General features: G+C 38.2%; 1 protein-coding gene across 2 annotated transcripts in view; it reads left to right on the forward strand.

Annotated features, from left to right (window-relative positions):
• MACF1 (microtubule actin crosslinking factor 1) overlaps positions 1-20568 on the forward strand; it is a 401373-nt gene that overhangs the window by 336710 nt on the left and 44095 nt on the right. For both annotated transcript variants that reach the window (XM_051987753.1, XM_051987752.1), the window contains 10 exons: positions 5239-5398; positions 6467-6793; positions 7269-7353; positions 7830-8071; positions 11123-11329; positions 13081-13200; positions 15182-15289; positions 15922-16140; positions 16851-17054; positions 18871-19102. In XM_051987753.1, the coding sequence (XP_051843713.1) occupies positions 5239-5398; positions 6467-6793; positions 7269-7353; positions 7830-8071; positions 11123-11329; positions 13081-13200; positions 15182-15289; positions 15922-16140; positions 16851-17054; positions 18871-19102 (1904 nt within the window). The remainder of the gene's footprint in view (positions 1-5238; positions 5399-6466; positions 6794-7268; positions 7354-7829; positions 8072-11122; positions 11330-13080; positions 13201-15181; positions 15290-15921; positions 16141-16850; positions 17055-18870; positions 19103-20568) is intronic.

The raw sequence follows: 20568 nt of genomic DNA on the forward strand, positions 1-20568 counted from the left end.
TTCTTCTTTGGGCTAGAATTTACTGGTTTGGGCTAGAATTATTTCGGTAAGTAGGAGCAGCCAGTCTGTGGCCCTGAGGAGGAGGAGGCAGGAGCATCTCCTTTAGCAAATGGCTTTATTAGCAAATGGAAGCAGTTCTTTCTGTGTACAGAAATTGTGTTTATTGGAAGTGAGTAATTTGTTGTCTGGGCAGTTAGGTGGCCCAGTGGATAGCTGGGATTTGCTGAGCGTGAAATCGGGGAGACCTGAGTTCAAACCTACTTTCATACACCAATTGCTTGTGTGACTTTAAAAAAGTCACTTAACCCTATTGCTTCAGCTGTAAAATGAGCTGCAGGAGAAGGCAAATTACTCCACTCTCTTTGTTTATAAAAACCCAAATGGGGTCAGCTAGATGGTACAGTGGATAGAGCCCTAAAGTCAGGAGGACCTGAGTTCAAATCCAGCCTTAATACTCAATACTTCCTTGCTGTCTTACCCTGGGCAAGTCACTTAATTCCAATTGCCTCAACAGAAAAAAAAAAAGAAAGAAAACCCCAAATGGGATCATAGTGAATATGCAATGATAATGTATTTATCATATATTTGATTGGTCCTGACTTTAGCCCTGCTCTTTGCCCCAAGTATGTTGGATGAAGTGAATATTTTCAGAGAAATAGAAAATCAGGGTCCTAGGAATTTGCCACCAGAAATCCCCATTTCCCAGAAGTAGGATCCTAGTTCTGCCTTCTCAGTCTAAGCAAGGAAGGAAAAAACCTGGGCCCTTTTTTGTAAGATAGTCATCTAGTCATAAGCACTAAGTGGCTATTCTATATCATTTAATCATAACATTAAGAATGTGCCATGATATTATTATGCAAAAATTTGTTAAGAAACAGCACCAGAGGGGCAACTAAATGGCACAGTGGATAGAGCACTGACCCTGGAGTTCAAGAAGAAACTGTGTTCAAATCTGGTCTGAAACACTTTTTTTCCCCTTGTAAATTTATTTGTTTTTAATACATATTATTTTATGAATCATGTTGGGAGAGAAAAATCAGAGCAAAAGGGAAAAACCATGGGAGAGATTTAAAAAAACAAAACAACCGAAAAAAAAAAAAAAAAAAAAGAAAGAAGTGAACATAGCATGTGTTGATTTACATTCACTCTCTATAGTTTTTTTTTTTTCCTAGATGCAATTGGCATTTTCGGTCCAAAGTCTATTGGGATTACTTTGGATCACTAAAGCACTGAGAAGAATTAGGTCTTTCATTGTTGATCATCACACATTCTTACTGTTACTGTGTACAGTGTATTCCTGGTTCTGCTTGTTTCACTCAGCATCAGTTCATGTAAATCTTTCCAGGCCTTTTTATAATCAGCTTATTCATCATTTTTTATAGAACAATAATATTCCATTACCTTCATATATCACAACTTGTTCGGCCATTCCCCTACTGATGGGCATCTACTCATTTTCTGATTCTTTACTCTATCACAAAAAGAGCTGCTGCAAACATTTTTGCACTAGTGGATCCTTTTCCCTCTTTTAAGATTACCTTGGCATACAGACTAATGGCAGAGTTTCATAGCCCTTTGGGCATATTTCCAGATTGCTCTCCAGAATAGTTGGATCATTTCATAATTCCACGAACAATGCATTAGTGTTCCCATTAATCCCGTCCAACTTATCTTTTCCTATCATCTCAGTCAATCTGAGATGGCCTCAGACACTTAACATTTAGTAGTGATCCTGGGCAAGTCACTTATCCCCAACTGCCTTCCCCTGTCCTCCCACCCTACACACACATACACACACATACACACACATACACACACATACAAAAAGCACCAGAATGATGTGGTAGAAAGAGCACTACCTTAAGAGTCAGCAAATTGAGGTTCTTGTTCCTAGTGTCTAGATCTCAGTATCCTTTTCTGTAGAATGAGGGACTTGGATGCATTCCAGGCTTTCTTCCAATGCTAATATTCTGTGATTCCAGAAAAAAGACAAAATAGCAGTATTAATGACAGGTGGGATGCCAGCAAGAACTGTGATATGATTTCAGAAATTTGACTATCTTAAGTCGGATTGTTTTGCTTCAGTCACAAAGAAATACTGTAATCACATTTTGTTGGCATTGTCAGAGAGTAAGCTGACCCTGAATACATGAACTTTCCAGATTACTGAAACATCAAAACATTGTTCATTTTCACTTTTGTTCACTGCTAATTAATTGAAATCTTTACAGTGTGTCATACATTCTTACCTTTTTATTTAGATGGGCCTAGTTTAACCTATTCTTGATGACTTGTTCATTGTTATTATTGTTAATCATGTATATAGGGGTAATAGAATCAGAGAGCATAAGGCACAAGTCCCACCTAAGCCAATCTAGGTGACCCTTGCTAAGTCCCAGGCATGTATGATGCTTAGATAAGTCTCCTAGCCTTAGAACTAGAAGGTGGCTGACAGATGAGAAAACTGAGGCTCCCAGATACCAGCAGATTTGTGATTGTCTGAAGACAAGAGTCCAGCCAATTTTTCTGAATCCAAGTCCAGTACTCTCACCAATTCTGTTGCCCATGTACATAGATAGGAGTTCCCTACCATAGTAGTGCTTGAAGGTGCACAAAGCACTTTGCTCCCAAACAACCTACTGGGGAAGAGGGTTACCACCCCCCATTTTGAAGATGAGGGAACAGAGGCCCAAAGAGAATCCCCAAAGCTGCCTAACTACATGGTAGAACCAAAAATAGAGCCCAGGCTCCAGGTTTCAAGTCCATTTCTCTTTGCATTCCTCTGCAATGGATTACCTCAATAGGAATATGTAGTGAAAGGAAAGATTTTATTTTTCAGATTTTTTTTTTTTTTTTTTTTTAGATTTTCCAGTTCCCCTTCTCAGGTCACTTATAGTAAGCTCAGGTCACTACTCCACCTGCAGGTCTCTACATTTGCAACTTTCTATGCTGCAAGGCTAGGAAACCAGGTCATAGTCTTAATATGAGAAAAGACTTCAGAAGCCTTTATTCCTTCCTGCCTGATTTATGAATGACATCTGTGATATCCTGGAGAAATAGTCACCAGTCTCAGATTGAATGGCTATGAAGTAACCCCAACACAGCCCATTCCATTTTTAGACGTTGTTAACAAGTTTTTCCATATTGAATGGAAATTTACCTCTGCGTATCTTGCATTCATGCTAGTTTTTCCTAATGGAACAAGCAGAACACGTCTAATTCTTCTGTCAAGTAAAAAGAGTTTTTGTGTCATTCTTAATGCTCGTTTTCTCTGAAAAAAACTTCTTCCTAAGTCAGAAAGACCTCAGTTCAAATGTAATCTCAAACTCTTACTATGTAACCCTGCGCAAGTCACTTAATCTCTTTCTGCCTCAGTTTCCTTAGCTATAAAATGGGGCTAATAGTACTACTTACTATGAGGACAAAATGGAATTTTTGTAAAACACTTGTTAAACTTTAAAGAGCTGTATAAATGTTAGCTACTATTTTGGGGTAAATATCTCCAAGTTGTGTTACTTGATTTCTGTTTTCAAGTTCCCTCACTATCTTGCATGTATTCCAATTAGTCCATACCCTTTTTGGCAACTAGGTAGCAAAATGGATGGAGTGCAGGCAAGGAAATCCCAAATGGGGTCCCAAAGAGTTAGACATAATTACAATATCCAACATCCAGCCAAAAATGAAGACAGTACCACAGGTGTGGTCTGACTAGAGCAAAGGACCATGACGTCTTTAAGATGACGAAATTTGTTAAGAGACTTATGTTGAAGAATCAGTAAATCCACAAAGGGAGGATTCAAGATGAAGTCTTATGCTTCAAGTATGTTCAAGACACAATGGCTATTTCAGGCTTAGAAATTTCCTAGGTAGGGGATATTTTTTCAGGGGTCAGGCTGCTTGAAGATTTGCCTAATGGGAAGGGGATACAATAGGGTTATGCCAATCCTCTGGACATTGGTCTGCTTTTCCTCTGCTCAAGCATGTAACTTCTCTTTGACCTTACCTTGAGAGAGATAAACCCATACTGAGCAAACAGCAGCCCATTTGTTCTCCATCTCCACTTTGTCCTGATCTAGAAATTGTTAATGGGGCACTAGAGTGATAGAATTAAGAACTCTGTGCCTGAACACCTTTGTGGATCTGCTATTCAAAAAAATAATAATAATAAAGAACAACCAAAAAAAACTAACAAATTTTCATTTTTTAGTTCATTTTTTAGACATATCAGAGAATTAGGAAAGGAGAACTAATAATTACTGAATCAAGTGAAAGTTAAAAATTAGCCTAGCCATATAAGTTAAAGAAGTAAGCAGTAATAAAAGTTTTGATATTCAAGAATTATTAGGAAATTCATTTTAAAAAAAATTCAGAGATACTATACCATTTACTAATTTTTACTAGTTTATTGATTTACAGCAGTTGTCGATTTTATGTATTTTTAACCCCAGACTAGGTGTGTAGTGCAAATTCCCTTGGTGTTTAAATAATTTTCAATGTTTGAGAAGGAGTTTTATATGTTAACATATGGAGAGGAGAGATATAAGTCCTGTCCTTTGATGATTTCTTAACATTTCTTGACTTTGTAGCTTTACGCTAAAATAATCCTCATATGACAGACATAAAATATATTTTGTTTGTTCTCAGATTGACAAATTAGCTGGATTATTAAAGTTCTTGAGTATCTGCTATGCCATTAAGTTATGATATGTATCAATATGGAGAACCCATAGTGAAAAAAAACATTAGTTCTTGAAGTTTGGCAGTATTCCAGTGGATGCCATAATATCATGTGAGACCATGAGGATATGCATGCACAATGCCACAAAATGAACCCTGGACTACATAGAAAGTTCCTCTTCCACTGACTTCTATGTATGTCCTTGGGCAGGAAGATCATACCAACTTCTTGAGTTTCAACCCTTCTCATCTGTGAAGTGGAAATCAGAGACCTAAGAATTGATAGGTGTGAAAATTTTTTGAAAACATTAAAGCTGTATGTAAACATAAGGCATAATTCTATTTTCTCTTTACATGAGAGAGATGTAAAGACTCTGGGAAAGACTAGGGCTTTTCTATATCTGAGTTTATTTCAAACAACTACTTAAAAAGTGCCTGCAGTATCATGTGGTCAATCGCATACACATAGTACATGGCACTTGGTATCTTGAGACTGAAGGAGCTAGTAAAAAAATTGTTGGTTTAATCCTTCGACCTAGCACCTCCTTCTATTTTGTGTAGGCAAAAACAGCTGGAGGATATCCTGGTTCTGGCGAAACAATTCCATGAAACAGCTGAGCCTGTTTCTGACTTCTTATCTGTCACTGAGAAGAAACTTGCCAATTCAGAGCCAGTTGGCACCCAGACTGCCAAAATCCAGCAGCAGATTGTGCGCCACAAGGTAGGAAGTGTTTATAATGGAATCAGAAATTATAGAAACAATTACCAAGTAGCATTCAGCATCTGACCATAGTCCCTTATTTTTTTTACAGTTTTATTTAAAATATTTAAATCATTCCCGTGTTGGGTGAGATAATCTCACATCTTTTTAATTTATTCATCAGACATTTTAGTGTTTCCTTTGGGTAGAACAGTGTATTGAATAGGGATTGAAGGGTAAGAAAAAGATTTCTTTAAAATGTGGACCCTGCCCTCAGGAGCTTTATATTCTAGTCAGGAGTAGATGACACACATAAGTAGAAATGAAAAATATTTTTGTTTGTACCTCTATGAAATCCAAATGAAAATAGCTTATTATTAAGGGTTTGAGATTGTGATAGCATTTAAGCTGATCTTTCCAAAGATCGCTAGGATTTCAACAGGTGGGAAGGAGGGTTACACTACAGCCATAGAGAATGGCAGATGTTTGAAGCTAGGAAAATGCATGGTGTGTATTCAGGAGAAAGAGTCCAGTTTGTCCAGAAGCATAATAATAAGATAAGACTAAAGAGCTATGTTGGAACCATATTAATGCCTGTAATATAAATTTTATCCAATAGATAATAAAGAGCCATTAAGGAGTTTTGAGTAGAGGATTCAATCTTTACATTACAAACAATTAATAAGATAGCACTGTGAAGGGTAAATTAGGATTGAGAGTAAGTAGAGGCTAGAAAACCTGTCAGGAAGCTAGTAAATATAAGCATCCCAGTGGTGACTATAAGAGTAAAGCAAAGGGGATGGATGGACAGATGGATGGATACCAGAGATGTAGCTGAGATAGAATAAACAGGTCTGAGATAAAATTGGTGGAGTTTAACCATCTCCCATCACAAAAATCTCTTCTGTTTTCCATGAGTATTTCATATGACTACTATATCATATTATTTGTGCCCTTCAGAGGGTGGATTATTATTTTCATTCATTTTATCATTGATTTTTCATTGTTTTGTGTATACTTTAATTTCTTGATTTTTTTTTTTTCCTTTTTCCATTTTGTTTGTTATTTTTTCCCCCTCTGGATTTTCAGGCTCTGGAGGAAGAAATAGAGAGCCGAGCAGCCGATGTGCAGCAGGCAGTCAGAGTTGGGCAGTCCCTCTCCTCCATGACCTGTCCAGCTGAGCAGGGTGTCCTAGCTGAAAGGCTAGAGGCCTTGCAGGCCCGTTACAGTGAGGTTCAGGACTGGTGCTGTCGAAAAGCAGCTCTGCTTGAACAGGCTGTAGCTAATGCCAGACTGTTTGGGGAGGATGAGGTGGAGGTGCTCAACTGGTTGGCTGAAGCTGAGGACAAGCTCAGCTCGGTCTTCGTAAAGGATTACAGACAGGATGTACTACAGAAGCAGCATGCTGACCACCTGGTATTCATATTTTCCATCCTATTTATTATTTTACTGAATGATCTCATTCTTTCTAACTCATGTTTGTCCTCTTCCTTTTGACATTTATGTTTGGTCAACCCTAGGATTCCTCAAGGAGTACAAAAAAAAAAAAATTACCAAATATATGGCACTTTAGGCTAACACTTATGTTTGTTTGTTTGTTGATTTTTGAGAAGTTAATCAGCTGCCTGCTAAGAGATAATAATGGTAGAACTAGCTATTTGTACAGACTGCCTTTTTTTTTTAAAGGTGATGGGGAAAGTATGCAGTGATTAATAGAAATAACAGCTGAGGAAACTGAGATCAATAGAGCCTATGTTTTATCCAATCTTCACTAACAATGGATCTGCTAACCTTGAAGTCAGCCTCAGCCTCATCTTTGCTTTATAGCCCTTTCTGTGCCATTAGAAGCCCTTTGACAGAAACATTAAAATGCTATTTTTTCTCTTTTCAGGCTTTGAATGAAGAGATTGTTAACAGGAAAAAGAATGTAGATCAAGCTATTAAGAATGGACAAGCTCTTTTGAAGCAAACAACAGGTATTATGAAATGAGGAGCTCCAACTACTTGCCTAGTCCCAGGTCACTCACATGCCCAGTTGTTGATGTTCTGTGTGAGCCAATTCCCTTTCCCTGTATGAGAAGCTTAGGCCCTGCTGATCATATTACAGGCTGCTCCAGGGAGCCTGTTGACTCTGTGTTACTATTTCCTGTTAAGTCTCTGGGGACACTGAAAGACATTGTTGTCTCACATCTGCCTCTAGATGAAGATTAGCTGTGTAGGATTTCTTTTTTTTCTTCCTAAGCAAAGGATGCAACATTTTAGCTGTCTCAGAAGTGACTCATTTTTTCAACTACAGAGGACATTAAAAACCTTTAATTCAAGTTTAAAGGAGCAGGGAGGGGGGTAGTTATTAAGAGAACATAAATCTGTGGTTGTGCTTTATTTACCAAAGGATAGTAGATCCCCCTCTTAGATATGAATGATTCACAGCATTGTGCACTTTTCCCCACAGGGGAGGAGGTGCTCCTCATCCAGGAGAAATTGGATGGGATCAAGACCCGTTATGCTGACCTTACTGTCGGCAGTTCCAAGGCTCTCAGAACATTAGAACAAGCCCGCCAACTTGCTACTAAGTTCCAGGCCACTCATGATGAGTTAACTAGCTGGTTGAGTAAAGTAGAAGAAGAGCTAACAGCCAGTGGAGGACAATCTCCTAAGGGAGAGCACATTCCACAGTTTCAACAAAGACAGAAGGTGAGTCATCATATTACAGTGTGAGAAATGAACTCTCCCTGCTTTGTCCTAAGCAGGAAGTGTCGGTATTTGGGTTCAAGCTCTGTGACCTTGGATCAAAACCAAAAATGTTCCATAGTTTCTTCCACTAAATGGAGAGACCTTCCATATCCTCCCTGTGCCATGGGAAACGGATTTCATTAGCAAGCCCTTTGAACTTAATACAAGGCAACTCCTATTGCTTACAGAAGCCTTTATAGGAAAGAGATTATCAGGAAAAGAAGGAAAGAGATTGTAGTATTATATCCCTGGAGAATTTTGCTTATCATTCATCCAACAATCATTTTTTTAATTTATGAAATCTTTTCTTTTTATATCACCTCCATTTCCCAACACATGCCTTTGCCCTCTTCCATCTGAGAACTAACCATCCCTTATTATAAAGATTGAGGAATAAAGAAAAAAGAAAGAAAGAAAATCATTTAAACAAAATACAAGTCTGACACTGTTGTGTTCCATTTTCATTCTGGCATTTCTATAATAACACTTTAGAAATACTTTATAGATGTTTCCTCATTTGATTCTCACAACAACCCTGAGAAGTAGGCCCCATTTTACAAATGAAGAAAAAGAGGCTGGCATAATTTAAGTGACTTGTCCAAAGTTACACAACTAGGCTGAATTTAAATGGTCTTCCTGCCTTCAGGATTAGCATTGTGACTCCACCAAGCTGACCGTAATTCTCTACTTCTGTAAAGAATAAAGAGATGTGCATTCTCATTTCCCTTTTTCAGAGCCAGTCATTTAAAAAGAGTGATCAGTTTTGATCTGGGTTGTTGTTGCTCTTTCCATTACATTGTTGTCGTCATGTATATTCTTTTCCCATCTCTTCCTGTTACTTTGTATTGCTTCATGATATTGCATTACACTTAAACATAAAACAGTTTCTAGTTCCTTTCCACTAATGTCACCAATAATCTTTTGTTCTTTTTGAAAAAGAACTTTTCTTACTTCAACTGGAGTAGGTTTGCTTTGGTAGTAGGACCCTCTGGATCAGAAGGTTTGAACGTATTAGTTACTTTCTTAGTATAATTCAGATTGTTCTCAAGAATGCTCCATCAGCAGTACATTAGTGGATTTTTTTCCCCCATATCTCCACCAGCATTAGTCATTTTTCTTTTCAGTCATCTCAGTCAATTTGATGGGTGTGTGGTGCTACCTCAGAGTTGTTTTAGAGATTTTCTCCAATTGTTAGTGATTTCAAGCATTTTCTTATATATTTTTAAAGAAAATTAAGCACTACATAAAATACAGAAGACTATATTTTAAAATGTCTACAGTCTTCTTCTATATTGTATATTGAGGTGCTCATTTTATTTGGTTTTTACTTCAGTTCAGAATGTTTTTAAAAGAAAAAAAGACAGTAGGTAACATAATTTGTCAATTTTACAAATGAACTGAAGCCTAGAAATACCTGGTTACAAGTATTTCTCCAAAGCTATGCAAGTGGAACACAAGTTTATTCAAGTTTATTATTACACCTGCCAAGGTGTAAAGCATTCTGGGACTATGTTCTTACTATCCAAGGAAGAATTCTAACTAATTTTGGAAAGAAAGAATCATCACCAGAAGGCTGATTCCCAGGAGTGAATTTTTGGCACACAGCAACTAATGAAATGGTTTGGCTGTACAGTACTTTAGTGATAGTTTGATACAGTGGATAGAGCACTTGATCTAGAATCAGGAAGAACTGAGTTCAAATCTGATCACAGATTTATTAGCCCTAGAACCCTGGGCAAGTCACTTTATCTTTTTTGCCTTAGTTTCATCATCAATAAAATGTCTCTATTAATAGTAGCTACCTTTCAGGGTTGTGGGCATCAAATGAGATAATATTTGTGAAATACTTCATACAGTACCTGGCACATAATAGGCACTATAAAAATGCTAACTGGTGGCAGGAAGTAAATCAATGTGTATTCCTCTTAGAGACCTAAAGTAAAAACACTACCTTGTTTGTTCTTCACAAAGCCATGAAAATTAGTGGGCTAAGAAAAATAAGAGTCTTACAGTATTTCATTACTTTCATTTGCCATTCATTAACAAGAATTGAGAAAATTTTAAAATGATAACTATGAAGCAAAGAATAAATTCAGAAAGACCTCCATGACGTTATTCAGAACAATTTCTTTTTTTTTTTTTTAATAATTTTTTATTGATAGAATGCATGCCAGGGTAATTTTTACAGCATTATCCCTTGCATTCATTGCTGTTCCAATTTTACCCCTCCCTCCCTCCACCCCTTCCCCGAGATGGCAAGAGTCCTTTACATGTTGAATGGGTTGCAGTATATTCTAGATACAATATATGTGTGCAGAACCAAACAGTTTTCTTGTTGCACAGGGAGAATTGGATTCAGAAGGTATAAGTAACCTGGGAGGAAAAACATAAATGCAAGCAGTTTATATTCATTTCCAGTGTTCTTTCTCTGTGTGTAGCTGTTTCTGTCCATCTTTGATCAATTAAGGCTCTCTTTATCGAAGAGGTCTATTCAGAACAATTTCAACAGAACCAGAACAGTATGTACACCAATTACAGCTACATGGTTTTTTTGTTTGTTTTTGTATTTTTTTTTTAAAGAGAAAGCAGATAAATCACCTAAGTGGTTAGATGAAGCTAGCCTGGGAAGGAGCATGGAACAAAAGCATTTCTTTCCTTGGTAGTTTTTGGTTAATTAACTTATTTCTTCCTTATTAAATTTAAGGTGGACAATTTGGGTAGTTTTTAAAAAAGATATACATGAGCTGAAAGGAAGGGGATATGTAGCCAACAGTTTTTACCCAAAGATAGAAAGGCTCATGTAGCAGTTAAGCAGAACATCAGGTTGGGAATATACTGAACATTTTGTAAGATAAAAAAATAAAAACTGAAGGAAAGAGGTCAGAACTCTTTTGGGAAATGTGACAGAGATGGCACTTTTCTCTTCCCTCCTTTCCCCCCAAGGTGGCCGTTAATTGTGTTTTATTTAGCCTGAAAATTTGTGTGGCCTTAAAACCTGTCTTCCCTTCCTAGGAACTGAAGAAGGAGGTCATGGAGCACAGGCTAGTTCTGGACACGGTGAATGAGGTGAGCCGGGCCCTCTTGGAACTGGTGCCCTGGCGAGCCCGGGAGGGGCTGGATAAATTAGTCTCCGATGCCAATGACCAGTACAAGCTGATCAGTGACACCATTGGGCAGAGAGTGGATGAAATCGATGCAGCTATCCAGAGGTCACAACAGGTATTGAAAATATTCTATATCTAGACTCTTAAGTCTCCTGGGGCATACTCTGTATGGGAAGACATGGCCAGTAGGACCAGTCCTAACAGTTTCAGGTTTAGGAATTACAGAATTAATCCAAATTCTGTGGGCATATCTCAAGGCTGGGAAGCAATTGAGTGAGGAATCCAGAGAATGTACTAAGGCTGAGGGTGGATTTGGGAGATAATTGGACCCTTTGATGGAAGAACCTAAAAGAGAATTGTATGGAAAGGACCTTCTTTCCTAATTATAGCACTGACAAACTGGTGAACAGTGCTTTATAGTAGGTAACCCATAGCCCTCAGCTACAGCTTAAATACTTCCTTATTTTTGTTTGAAATAATGAACTCTCTTAGAATTGGATAAGCTAGGGAAAGAAACAAACAGCTGTAATTTCTGCCAAATCATAGATTGTAGACCTTTGATCCTTGAAAGAGACCAGGACGATTTAGACCAACCTACTCATTAAATGTGTTGGTCACTTTTCTGAAGCAAAGTTAGCTCAGGAAAGAGAACAACCTATTTCCCAGCTTCTTCCCTCTCTTGCTTTCTTAGAAAAATGATAACTAACTTTTCCTTTGTCTAAATGTCATTTGGAATCTAGCTGCCATGTACTTTAAAATCTGTAAAAGAGGGATAATTTAGACAGCATTTTGAGTTTACATTATTTCCTTCTGAACTTTAAAACACTGTGAGGTAGGCAGAACAGATCTATTTCATTGGCTTTATAGACAGATGAGGAGAATTTTTCAGTTGAGCCTCACTTGCTAGGTTTGTCTTGGCCCAGCCATTTCAGGCCTGCACAGGTCCTTCTGTTGCTTCATGTTGCTCACGTGTCATCTGAAGGTTGATATTCTTCCTCTCAACTACATATGAAAAATAAAACTACTCACTTGCTTAGGAAAAGGTTACTTTATCTTTAAATATTTGTGCTGCTTGTCAGATTTGAAAATGAGGAGGAATAATACATCCAATCTAGATAAGAGTAACTTAGTGCAAGTGGTATTTATACGTATATATTTAAAATTTTTCATATTTATGTATTATATTCATATTTTGTGTTATACATTCCTGTTATTAATATATTATAAACATTAAGGCATATCATTAACTTACACAGATACATATAATGTATATTCTTCATTAAAGTCTGCAAAGCAATACCTTTCAAGCAATATATCACTATTTTGTCTCTTGAGGGTCTGACAACGTGTTAATGTAACCAGCATGACTTCTCTTCTGAAGCCTCTGGGTTCTCTGGCTGAATAAACACCTCCAGATCAATTGTAGTGAACATGAGACATACTACCACATTAAACTCGCTGGAAAATACTTGTTTTAAAGTCTTATGGCTTACAGTCTGTGTAGAGAGAGGGAATTATCAGAAATAATTGTTTCTTGTATACTTGAATTATCTTTTGAAGTGAATGCCGTTTTCAGCTCTGTACCCATATTCATTTGCTCCATCACGTTTATCCATATAGATTTGTTCCTACAAAGTTCACTAATTGTTTCCACAGAAATGCAATATTAAGTTCAACTGTATTATATAAGGCAATTATTGAAGAAAGTAATGGTGTTTTAATGGGGTGTTTCATTCTGGAGGAAAGGAAGAAATCTCTATAGAGAGGAAAGGAGGCTCTCTTGGCACAAAAGGATAAATTTGAAGCACTTTAGAAAGTGGACTCTATTTTGTAGTAATGTGTTTGTTTTCCCATTCTTTTTGATAGTATGAGCAAGCTGCTGATGCAGAATTAGCCTGGGTGGCTGAAACCAAGCGGAAGTTGATGGCTCTTGGTCCAATCCGCTTGGAGCAAGATCAGACCACTGCACAGCTCCAAGTTCAGAAGGTAACACACAAAGGCATCTTAACAAAAATAATGATAATAATAGCAATTGTATTCATCGCTAGCATTTATATAGCACTCTTTAAGATTTGTAAAGCACTTTACACAGTGGATCTTATGGGCACCCTCTCTCCTCCCCCCATCTGCCCTATGGGATCGGCTCTATTATTCTACTTATTTTACAAATGAAACTAAAGCTGAACCAGCTAGTAAGTAGCCGAAGCTGAATTGGAATCCCTATCTTGACTCCAAATTCAGTACTCTAGAATGATCATTTGGGCTTAGAGGGAGGAATTAGTACATAATGCCCTGCAATGGTTTTCAAAGGATCTTGGAGACCCCAGAGACTATCTAGCATAACTGAACAGTTACAAGAGCCTTTTCCTTACAGTGTAACTGGCATGTACTCATTTGGACTTTTCTTAAAGACCTCTAGAAGACAGAACTTCCTGCCTTTCAAGGCAGCTTCTTCTGCTTTTAGGCAGTTCTGTGAGCAAATTTTATCTTGCATTAGTCCTATAACTGCTACTCATGATTCTTTATGCCTTCTGGGGTTGACCCAGAATTAATATCATCTCTTCTCCATGACTGCTCTTCAATACCCAAATGTCCACCCTGAGTTTTCTCAATTAATCCCTTCAGATGTCTTTTATGATAGTTACTTGAGGCCTCTCACCATATTGATCACCCTTCTCCATACAGTCTCCAGCCTTCAGAGCACAGGTGGTCCTTCAGGATACAGGATACAGGTGGACACAGGATAGCAGATAGCCTGAATTAAATAATTGTAATAAGCCAAGAATAAGGTAACAAAGGAGAGGAATTTCTGGGTTTTGAAAAGGTAGACAATGTTTATGGTCAGTGCAGAAGAGGGGGATGGTTGGTAATTACTTGGCAGAAATTCAACAGGAAAGGAATTTATTTTTCAGTTCAATACAGAGCAGACAAACTGGTTATTGGTCAGATTCCGTAAGCAAAGTCTATGGGAGTATATAAACCATTCTTATATTAGAAGTGTTTCTCCTAAAATTTAACCTGGTAACAGTGACATAGAAGAGATTATGACATAGTAAATAGAGTTGGTCTTGGAATCCAAAAGCCCTGGATTCTAGCTCCTCTCAGATACATAATGGCTTCATGATCTTGAGCCACTTTTTGCAAGCTGAAGAAGAGAGATTCATCAGCACAGCCACGAGTTTGCTCATTAGGAGCTCTGTCAATTAAAGTATGGGTTCAAACAACAGATAAAAGGTATATTTTCATTGGGCTTTTATGTATTCCTGCCACTGCTACTAGTTGTTATTTTTGTATGCACTTACATCAGGAGCTAACTGACTTGCAGTATATTGTTGTAAGAGTACCTCTTTTGCTACTTTAAAAACTCCAATCTGAAATGAAAGGCTGTGTGGTTAGTGTGCTAAAAGATCCGACTTCAAATAGTTGCAGCTATCCAGGTACTTATTAGCCGAGTGACCAAAGGAGGATTATTCAATTTTGGCAAATCTTAGATGAGTAGAAATCTGCAGCATTGCCAAGAGTTCCCACACCTCTGTGATTGTTGGTCTTTGGCATACTAACTCAGAAGGGTTTTTTTTTTTTTTTTAATGACAGGATCATCTTAGTCTTTCTGCTCACTAAGTTATGAATGCTTGGGTTGACTACTAAGTCCTGTGATAAAGGAGAGTTTAAGTTTTTCAGCAATATTAGTTACCATAGGTATCTAGATTAAAACTAGTTCAAAATTAAGAATCAGAGCATTACAGGATCTTGGAGCTTGAGGGAGGCAACTGGCCCAGCCCTCTTTTTAAACTAAGTGCTAGTGATAATCAGTACTTCTCTCAAGTTCACCCAGGAATTAAGAAGCAGGGCAGGGATTTGAACCCATATAACCTGGTGAGAAATCCAGTATTCTCTCTACTATATAACTTAAGGAAAGCTAGTCTGCCCTTATTTCTTGGCTAAAAAGCATTTTTTCCTTTCAAAGGCTTTCTCCATTGATATCATTCGGCACAAAGATTCTATGGATGAACTTTTTAGCCAGCGTGGTGAAATCTTTGGAACCTGTGGGGAGGAGCAAAAAGCAATATTACAAGTAAGTTATTTCTTTCTACACAACATATTCAGAGAACCTGGATTTTGGAAGATGAGAGGTACCTCTTATGAAACAATACTTTTAAAGATTTTTTTTGCTTTTCTTATTGAAATCTACATGTGCTTTATATTGAAGTCCAACACTGAACTCCTGCTCCCTACCCTGTATTCACCTTGTATCAACAATATAGCATGTGAAATATTCATTTGTCTTTTCTTCCTTGTAATAGCAATGACTCTTCTCATTTCTCAGTTTTAGGAAATTGACTCTGAGTGATGTTCCCAAGATCACACTATCCATGTATGATCTCCTCTGATTCCCATCTCCCATAACACACACATAGAATCACCAGCCAAATTGTGTGTCTAGCCATCTGATCTAAAGAAGGAAGATATTCATTATCTTATCTCTAGTAATTCTGTTGCTTTATAACTAACTGAATTTACCTACATCTTATTCAAAGAAGCTAACAAATGGAGCATGATGACAATGCTGTATCTTAATAGTGCATTAAAGTTTGCAAAGTACTTTGTACCTCGTAACAGCTCTGCACAATTAGTAGAACCATGTTGATCTTAGATTTTCAGATTGTGAGAACATTTAATATTCATCTCATTCTTTCTCGATGGTAGGAGAAAACAGAGTCTTTGGTACAACAATATGAGGCCATTAGCCAGCTCAACTCAGAGCGCTATGCTCGCCTGGAGCGTGCCCAGGTTTTGGTGAACCAGTTTTGGGAAACATATGAGGAGCTCAGCCCATGGATTGAAGAAACACAGGCCCTGATAGCACAGTTACCTCCACCTGCCATTGATCATGAGCAACTGAAGCAACAACAGGAAGAAATGAGGGTAAGAAAGCTAGCAAGTTAGGGGTTTTGTTTTTAAATTTCTGTCACTGAAAATGAACTGAGCAGTCTGTTTTAAAGCAGCTACAAAATGATAAACGTAATCATCTTAATGCCTCATCCATAAATTTAGATTTTTTTATGAACAGTGTTACCAAAAATAATCTTTGTGCCAACAGCATCTTTCATATTAGAGCTGAGCTTAATTAGAGCATCAAGCATTAGGGACGGGAGAATCCAGGGGAAAGTCACCCAAAAAAGGGATGGAATAAACTCAGCTGGGTGAGAAAGCTTTGTCCAAGAGAATGCATAGTCTTACCTAGAAATGCTAGAGCCTACTAATACTAGTTTGCTTTTTACTCAGCCTCCCCTTTGACTGACAAGCAACCCCCATCCCTCCTCTCCCAAGAGCTGAAAAGTCTAATCTGTGAACTGGAGTCCCTGGGCAACTGGGGGCATAATTTGTACCTGCATCCATTCCCCTTTGATATGGTTTGCCTGGAATATGGGTCTAAGGGACAATGGAAAGAGGAAGAAGTGAAAGGGATTGGGAGCTGACTCAGCTCTTACAGCTCCTTGAATGTAAGGTTCCCCAGAGTCTTAGGAAATATGGGGCCCGAGTTGTGGTCAGAGCACACCAATAAATAAAAAGGCTGCAGTGGAAATAGTCAGACTATTTCTCTGGCAGTCAGGTAGTTCTTTTCTTTGGCACAGCAACTAAGGGAATCCATTGCTGAACACAAGCCTCACATTGATAAGTTGTTGAAGATTGGCCCACAGCTGAAGGAACTGAACCCTGATGAAGGTAAAATGGTGCAAGAGAAGTATCAGACAGCAGAAACGACCTATGCCAGAATCAAGGAGGAGGTGCGCCGGCGTGCTCTGGCCCTGGATGAAGCTGTCTCACAGTCGGCTCAGGTAGGCAACTTTCCTAAGCCTTGGAGAACCTGTGGCTTTATTTGACTATAAATAAGCAAGCAGTGGCTGAAACAGCTCTGCTCTGAAGGTGAGGTGCAGAAATGTCCAGCCCAGTACTGATTACCTATGTAAAAAGACCAGAACATCTTGAAATATCTTTCTTTTGTCACAGTATTTTGTGGCAGGTGTTTATTTCTTGTTTTGTGGTTCTCTTGATTATATCCCTTAGGATTTGAATTCAGATATGTATTTCAACTGTGATTATACAAATAAGGAAAACTTAGACCCAGAAGGTTCAGAAATTTTTTTTCAGAATTTTAGAGGTATAGAAGTAACTGGAATCCAAGTTGTCTGCCTTCACATCAGACACCATCCTGCATTTTTAGCAGGGCGCATGATGACATGAGGCTCATTTCTGTAAATCCTTAAAGTCAGTACTTTTCAGGCAAGGCCAGATTCCTAGAGGGCTTGTTGAATCTGGTTCTAGAATGAGATCACACGACATCTTTTTTCCAAAAGCTAATTTCAGCTGTTCTAGGCTGACAGAAGCAGGAACCAAGAAGACTGGGATGGTAGTTTGAGGGTGGAGAGGGGAATCTAAAGAGAGAGGTCAGAAAGCATGTGCCCCATGGAGACTTGAGTTTAAAGCATGGTAATTACATACTTTTCAACTAATATAATGACTGTGAGTGACATTTTTGTCATGTCCGGGCATTTTATTCCTGCATTTAGTCAGTTCTCTTGGTTGGTATTTGTACTTACTCAAGTTTTTCCCCCACCTTCCGTCCCATCTCTCACTCACATTGTGGAATGTGTTACTGTGTGTTGTTGCTGCCTGCCTCCTGTCTCCCCCACATCGTCACATTTCATTGTTGTGTTGACTGCGCCCTCCATTACAGATTTCAGAGGTAAGGTTCCCATTCCCTTAGGTGATTCACTTAATACAGAGAATAGAGATAATTAGTTGCTTTGAAGATGGGGAAATCCAGGGTAAATTTGGGGTTTTTCCCCCTTTTACATAGAATGGATAGTACAAAGCACTACAGTAGAGCTGGACTTGGGGATGGGAGAGCCATTTAGAGGTGTGAAGGGGTGGAAAACCATTTCCCTCTCAGAAGGTTCTATTGTAGTCTCATGCTAGGGCCTAGATGTAGTCATAAAGTAAGATCTGCTATGTTGACTGAGAACCTTAGGATTGCCATGTTCCTGAGGAATGATATTTAGTTTCATTGGAATAGTCTAGATGAATGAACTTGGCAGTGGTAACAATAATTAGACATATAACTATAGCACTTTTAAGGTTGACAAAGTGCTTATCATTCCCACCTCCCAAGTCACCCATTTGTTTCCTTCTCTGTGTTAACATACACAAAATTATTGCTTTGCATGGAAGGGTTCTAATTTTTAATCCTCAAATCTTCTATTATGTTGAGCTTTACAGACTCGACACAGGGTTTCTGACCTGTTTCAGTTTCACTTCTCTCTTGTTGCAAGATTGGGTGTAGGAAAATCATCCACTTTTGGGTAGTGCCCCCAAAGAACAGTCATAAATATAAGCTAACTCCTAATTCACTTCCTGGATTATCTTTAAGAATTCCATTTCTCTTAAATTCCAAATAGCAATTCATGAAGTGTCAGCATCCTGTGTCTGGGAGGACAAACGGATTTGGGGTACTCGTAACACAAATAGTGAATAGAGTCTACATCTAACCCCAAAGGCAATAGATAACTTTAGATATAGCTATTACTCCCTAAAACTATGTATGAGAATTGAGTATCTGAGAGAACATCTCACCTAATCAATATGTTTGTTTAGTTCCATGATAAAATGGAGCCCATGCTGGAAACCCTAGAAAATCTCTCTTCCCGGCTGCGTATACCACCACTTATCCCTGCTGAAGTGGACAAGATCCGAGAATGTCTCAGTGAAAACAAGGGTGCGGCCATGGAATTGGAAAAGCTGCAGCCATCCTTTGAAGCTTTGAAACGTCGTGGTGAAGAACTGATCGGCCGATCCCAGGGAGCTGATAAGGATCTAGCAGCAAAGGGTATTTTAATCTCTTTTCTTTATGAGGTCATTTAACTGATTCTTAACTAATTTATCCTTTTTCCCACCACATTTATATTTTGATAAATGTAAAGGGTAAACTTTCAACTTAATCTTAAATTTTAAAATGGGCTATAGAGCAAAAATGTTTTGAAATCAGTTGTCTAGCTGCTTGCCATCTGGGGGAGGGGGTGGACGGAGGGAGGGGAAAAATCGGAAAAGAAACGAGTGCAAGGGATAACGTTGTAAAAAAAAATTACCCTGGCATGGATTCTATCAATATAAAGTAATTATTAAATAAAATAAAATATTAAAAAAAGGAAAAAGGGGGAAAAAAAAAAAGAAATCAGTTGTCTAGAATCCTAGAATGTGGTTTCCAGAAACAATTTAATGCTTAGCAGATTAGTTCTCAGACCAGCCTCAAAACTAATCATGACTTGTCCAAGATCACATTGCTAATAAATAATAAAACTAGGACATGAGTCGAGCCCAGGTTCTTCTCTAGGTAATTTAACTCACAGTATTATCTGTAGTATGATGTACTTTTGAACTAGAACAGTTCAATTATGATCCATACTTTTAAATGGACTATAATAGCAGGGAAATCTCTGTTCTGTTGAACCATCGCCATACCAAAAAAGCCATGGTCTACAAGATAAGGACTTAACAAATTCATACTCATGTGTCATTCTGTCTCCTGCCCAAGATATCTCTGGGAGTAGAATCAAAGATCACACACATCCCTTACCTACTTGATACCAGGAGTAGAAACCTTGCTACCCTCACCCTAAGACAGTATCAGGGAGTATAGAAACTGTCCTCAGTCTCACGCAGCACTGGCAGCAGATGTGGGAAACTCATCTCCAATAGCTCCAGCTCAGCAAGCTCAGTCCACAAAGGAGGAAAAAACTGATGTCATCTAGTACTACTAAGGAGGGCCTCTCCTATGAAGTACACTAGGGCTTATTTAAATATGTGGTTCATTATCAGCTGCCAGCTGCCTATAGATGAGATTTTCCAGAAGTGTGGCAGTTCACATTCCACAGCAGCTTCTATGAATCAGACTCCATGCTAGGCTGCCCTCATGATACTTACATTCTCCTTTGGAGAAAACAGTATATGTTTATATAAAAAAGTATGTGCCATATACAAAGTAAATGCTAAGTCATTTTTGACTTAAGAGGGAAAATACTAACAACTGGGGCAGAACAGGAAAGGCCTCATATAGGAGATAGCACTCGAATAGAACCCTGAAGGGAGCTTGGGAGAGGCAGAAGTGAAAAGGGTGATGGAGCAGGTAGGACCACCAGTACATAGGCCCAAAGAAGAATCACCAGAATGTCTTATATGGACCAGTGAGACACCTTGTAAATTTTATTACCAGTCTTTATGTGTAACTCTAGTGGTATGTGAATAATGGGATGGAATTCTTTTTTTTCCCAGTTTTTTTTCAGTATTATATTATTT

The sequence above is a fragment of the Antechinus flavipes genome, chromosome 3, assembly GCF_016432865.1.
Source record: "Antechinus flavipes isolate AdamAnt ecotype Samford, QLD, Australia chromosome 3, AdamAnt_v2, whole genome shotgun sequence".
Classification (NCBI taxonomy): Eukaryota; Metazoa; Chordata; class Mammalia; order Dasyuromorphia; family Dasyuridae; genus Antechinus; species Antechinus flavipes.